A 5151-nucleotide genomic window follows, 5' to 3' on the forward strand; every position below is an offset into this window, starting at 1 on the left:
TCTCTCTCTCTCTCTCTCTCTCTCTCTCTCTCTCTCTTACACACACACACACACACACACACACAGAGCACCTCCCAGGCAGTTGACAGTTCTCACCTTGGCCTCATGGGGAGCAGGGAGAGAGACCACTGAGGAGCCCTGGTCACCCTGTCCACCCACCCCTCAGCCTCCCTCTCCTCGGGGTCAAGTACCCCTAGACCCAGGCCTGTCTGTGTCCCTCTGTAACACCCTCTACACCCACACCCACCCTTGCCGACTCCCCTGCCCCACACCATGTGCGCAGCACACCACGGGTGCAGCAACCGCGGCTCTCCCTTTGATCACAGTAGCCCTGTTTGGTTGATGTTGGTTTTTTTTAAAGGGCTTGGCTGGTGGGTGATGCAGAGGTGGGGAGGAGGGGCAGGGCTGCGCTTTTTATTTGTCTTCTGACAAGTCGCGCCTCTTCCAGCTGTCAAGAATGTACTTGAGGAGGAGGCCGAGCTTCCTGCGGGTGGACAGCGGGGCTTCCTCGCTGGTTCCTTCCCCAGTACTCCGCTTTTCCACTAAATTGTCACCAGCCGCCTCCAAGCTCACCTCGCCCCCCTGGGGCTCATCTTCCTCCAGAGCCTTGATGCGGACGCGTTGGGCGTCCTCAGCCATCTCATTGAGACAGCCCTGGAGCATGGTGTAGACCGTGCCGAAGCTGATACCCCCGGCCACTAGCGTGCCGAACACAGGGATGCCCCTTTCAAAGGCACGGGCCACCCGCATGGCACCATCTGAGGACTGCGAGTAGAGTCTCAGGACAGTCTCTGGTGAGACCTCGTTGGCCAGAGGGGAGCGGATGACGGAGCGCAGGTCCCCTGCCTGCTTGCCCACCTGCTCGGCCAGCTTGGCCAGCGAGTCGTCGTCTAGGCCAAAGCTGCGGTGGTAGCCCCGCAGTGAGCGGATAAGCAAGGCGTCGTCGTAGGCGGCTGCCAGTCCGGGGACCGGCAGGGCCTGGATGACACCAGATACCAAGGCAGTCTTAAGCACCTGCTCTTGTAGCATGTCCTTCTTCTTCTGCAGAGCCTCCAGCGAGATGTCAGGCAGGGACAGCAGACCGGCGTGGCGACGGTGGGCGGGCAGGTCGTGCTCCCAGGTGGTCATGAGCATCGGGAAGTCATAACGGGTTGGCGACAGGTTGGACACCAGGAAGATGCGGGGATCATTCACGCCCGCTGCCCGCAGCCGCTCCGCGCAGTGATCCCGGATCTCCTGGAGAACCGCGGCCTCGCTGAAGCCCGAGGGCCTCTGGCTGCGGGTGGCCGCCAGATCCTCGTCCACCTTGGTGCGCACAAAGTAGAACTTCTTCCCCTGGCGCAGGATCTCGGAAGCCAGGCGGGACTCCACAGCGCCACAGCGACGGGGGGAGACGAGCAAGAAGAAGTCATAGCGGCCGAAATCCACCTGCTTCAGATACTTGTCTGCTGAGCAGCCTGGAGAACCGGCCCCCGGCAGGTCCCACAGGGTCACATCGGGAAACTGCGGGTGCGGGTAGGGCGAAGGCTGCATGGTGGTCTCCACGACCCCAGTGAGAGCTGCGCCAGGATCCTCGGCCCCCAGGCCGCGCAGGGCATTGATGAGGGAGGACTTGCCGGCTCCCGACTCGCCCGTGACGCCCACTTCCAGCCGGGTGGTCTCTGAGTTGGCCAGTAGCTCCCGAAGGCGAGAGGCGGCCTGAGGGATATCGCCAGACTCAAAAGCAGTGCGCAGGGCCTCCAGCTCTTCCTTGGCCATAAGGATGGTCGTCTCCTCCTCAGGCACCGCGGGCAACCTGGAAGTTGCCATGGTTCAGAGCTGGGCAGGAAGATGGGGGACAGTCACAGGATGTGACTCCTCAGTGGCTGCAGGAGAAAGAAGACATTCACATATCACTCACGCTCTTGATCAGATGTCGGGGAGGCCAAAGTTCTCACTAGACCGTTTCCAACTCTCTTCTACAAGAACGGGGGGGGGGGTGTTACCCTGGTTCTCACCTGTACTTCAGCACTGGGGAGCCTGAGACTGGAGGATCACCATGAGTCCCAGGACAGTGAGATGGTCTCACAATGCCCAGGTGTGGTGGCACATAGTTTTGATCTCACTACTTAGAGGCTTGACTCTGAGTTTGGGGCTAGCCAGGGCTTCCTAGTGAGCGTCTGTCTCAAAAAAACCAACAACCACAGTCAGAAGTCTCCCACCTGAATTTCCACACTTGGGAGCCGGAGGTAGGATCGTTCTGAAGGGTACGCTCAGCTATATAAGTAGAGTTCAAGGCTCTCCTGGGCTCCATGCAACCCTGTCCCTAAACAAGAACCCAGGCACATCAGCATGACTTAAGAAACTTTGGAGTATCCAAGGCCCAGGGTCACTTTCCACCTAGCCACTGTCTTGCCCTGGGACCTGGGGCCATAAGAACCAAACAGCCTACTAAGACACTGAAGGGAGTTCTGTGGAGTAACCTAGGAAGGGAACAACTTCGTGAGGCATGTGCGTCCTTTGCCCAGGAGTGAGGCTGGCCTGTTGAGATGAAACCTGATGGATGATTCCTTACACTATCTGGGTTCAGACAGGGTCTCTCACTTTGTAGCCCAGGCTGTCCCAGAACTTACTTTGTAGCCCAGGCTGGCCTAGAATCACTGTGGTCCTCTGGCATCACAACCACCGAGCCCACCTGAGTCGTCTAAATATTTGAACCAGAGCCATCCACAGTCTTACTGTGGTCAGGCCTCCCATACTGGGTAACTGGGACTGGCATGTGGCTCAGGCTAAGCTGGTAAGTGGCTACTTTTCAACGGCTGTGGTCACCCTCTGCCACATAGTGGCCTTCCTCATCTGTGAGACTTGGCTGGGACGGTCTCCAGTGAGTCTCCCATTGGTAAACAGTAAGAGAATGTCAGGCATACAGCAGGAGCTTTTGTTAGCATCCAGTATTGTGATTAATATCTGTAGTCTATGACCTTTTTTTTAAGACAGATTTTGGTTATGTAGCCCAGGCTAGCCTCTAGCTCATCTCAAGTCTCCTGAGTACAGGAGTGAACCTGTGCCTGGCTGGGCTTGTGACTTGGACCTCTGTCCTCCTGAGCCCTGACTACTTTCCTCTGAACCGCCCTCAAAGGTCTCTTGGGCCCATATTAGTCCTGATTGTGTTGCCCCCTCCAGTCAACAGTGAAGATACTCTTAATTCAGCCCATAGGCTCCCATTCAACTGCCTGCCCCCCCCCCCAGCCTGGCCTTGGCTGGCCTTGACGGGCCCACTATCATCTCCTGGGCCTTGTCACTCCTCATATCTCCTGTCACCCTGGGATTCCAGAGGTTCTCAATCGTGCACCCTGTGGGCCATTACCTCATCCAGACACGGTGGTACATGCCTGTAATCCTAGCACTTAGGAGGCCGAGTCAGGGAGATCATGAGTCTAAGGCCAGCCTGGGCTACAGAGTGAGGCCTGTCTCAAACAGGAACCCACCCACCCCCAAAAAAGCCCTCCAAATAATGAAGTCTCTTGCTAACAGAGAGACCTCCTTGGAATTAGGGTTCCACTTCGTCTGGCAGGGAAACCCAGCTCAGATAACACACTATCTCCCGACTCAGTCAGAACTCTAGCCCAGGCCCCTCCGCTCTTTTACCCCTCACCCCTCTGCCACGTTCCCCTTCTCCTTGGCCCTCCTGTATCCCCGGCCCCAGCTGCCCCCTCCCAGGCCCTGTCCCTAACCTACCTCAGATGTGACCTGAGACAGGACCCAGCAGCTAGAGGCAGAACAGTAAGAGGTGGCAGGTGAGGATGGGGTCTCTGTGCACAGACCCTCGGGGCCCAGCTGGAGAGCCTGGCCCCTCAGGGACTCACCTGCCTGCAGGCTCCCCCTTTCCCCTCACACTCTCCCAGCTGGTGGGGTCTCCTCCCCGGTTAGTTAGCCCAAGATCACAACCTGTTGCTAGGACCCATTATAACAGTGAGCCCCAGCCCATTGGTCAGCTGGGTTCCATGTAATAATGAGATCATGATGTCAGAGGGCGGGGCCCCAGGGAGCAGAGACCCCCCCCTCAACCCCAGACACACCGAGAGCCACTATAGGCCCTGAGGGCCCCCACAAGTGTCTTTCCTAACAGACTTGCTCAAACAACCCCTCCCCGGCCCCCATGGGATGAGAATGTAGCCCGTGGATAAAGAGCAAACACACCTAGTGTGGTGGCAAACAGCCAGAGGATTCAAGGCCAAGGCCTTCCCTGTCTAGATAGCAAGTTTTGAGGCCAGACTGGATTTCATGAAACCTTAAACAAAACAAAAACCAAACCAAACACACCCTAAATCAAAAACAGAAACTCTCTGGGCCCTGTCACCCCTGAGACAAAGTCCTAAGTGAACAACTTGGACATCTAAGCCCCTGGCCTGCCCACTGCTCCACACTACAGCCCAGGGACTCTTCAGCAGGCTGCTTGTCAACCTTCATTATCCACTCCTCTGTGTACCCCTAAGGTGTCCCAGGTACTCTGGAGTATGAGGATGGGGTGGGATAGCTATTAGCTTGGCTAGCACTGGCTGGGGCAGGAGGAAAGGGGCAGCAGGAGGGAAGGGACCAATTTCTAGGCCTGGCGGCTCATGCCTGTGATCCCAGAGCCTCAGCAATAGATCCCAAGTTCAAGGACAGCCTCCCCCACACAGCTTATTGGAGACCAATATGGGCTATGAGAGACCACACACACACACACACACACACACACACACACACACACACACAGGTTTGGCAATGGGGAGGTAGAGGGAGAGAGAATGGCTTAGTCTGTAGTATTTGCCTTACAAGCACAAGGATGCAGGTTCCATTCTCAGAGCCCAGGCACTGGTAACCGCAGCTCTGGAGACAGAGTCACTGGGCCCTGGCCAGGGTGTCTCACCTGCTCAGTGCTGCCAACCAAGGAGAGGTCCTTGTCCCAAAGGAGGCAGGCGGATGATGCAGGAGGTTGTCCTCTGGCTTACACACACACACACACACACACACACACACACACACACACACCACAAAGCTTGACACAGGGTCTCATCTGTACCAACCGCAGACCATAGTGGCCCTGGGTGGCAGCCACAGGACAGAGCACTGAGTCTTGCCTTCTTCCTCCCTTCCCCGCCCATCTGTCAGTCTTTGCTCAGTGGCCAA

The 5151-nt window shown here is 57.1% G+C and overlaps 1 protein-coding gene across 2 annotated transcripts; it reads right to left on the bottom strand.

Annotated features, from left to right (window-relative positions):
- Window positions 1-334: 334 nt before the first annotated feature.
- Irgc (immunity related GTPase cinema) lies at window positions 335-3909 on the bottom strand. Of its 2 annotated transcripts, none has more exons than XM_029532316.1 (2): window positions 3846-3909; window positions 335-1865 (listed from the first exon to the last, which is right to left on the bottom strand). In XM_029532316.1, the coding sequence occupies exon 2, from the start codon at window positions 1807-1809 to the stop codon at window positions 415-417; it is 1395 nt and encodes a 464-aa protein (XP_029388176.1). In that variant the 5' UTR covers window positions 1810-1865; window positions 3846-3909; the 3' UTR covers window positions 335-414. The 2 variants fall into 2 exon arrangements, with proteins under 2 accessions (XP_029388176.1, XP_021075595.1); XM_021219936.2 differs by having other exon boundaries at window positions 3718-3909.
- Window positions 3910-5151: the final 1242 nt, after the last annotated feature.

This window comes from Mus pahari, chromosome 19, assembly GCF_900095145.1.
Source record: "Mus pahari chromosome 19, PAHARI_EIJ_v1.1, whole genome shotgun sequence".
Taxonomy (NCBI): Eukaryota; Metazoa; Chordata; class Mammalia; order Rodentia; family Muridae; genus Mus; species Mus pahari.

Excerpts from the sequence above, each read along its gene's own strand:
- Irgc (XM_029532316.1), bottom strand. The coding sequence starts at position 1,809 with ATGGCAACTTCCAGGTTGCCCGCGGTGCCTGAGGAGGAGACGACCATC.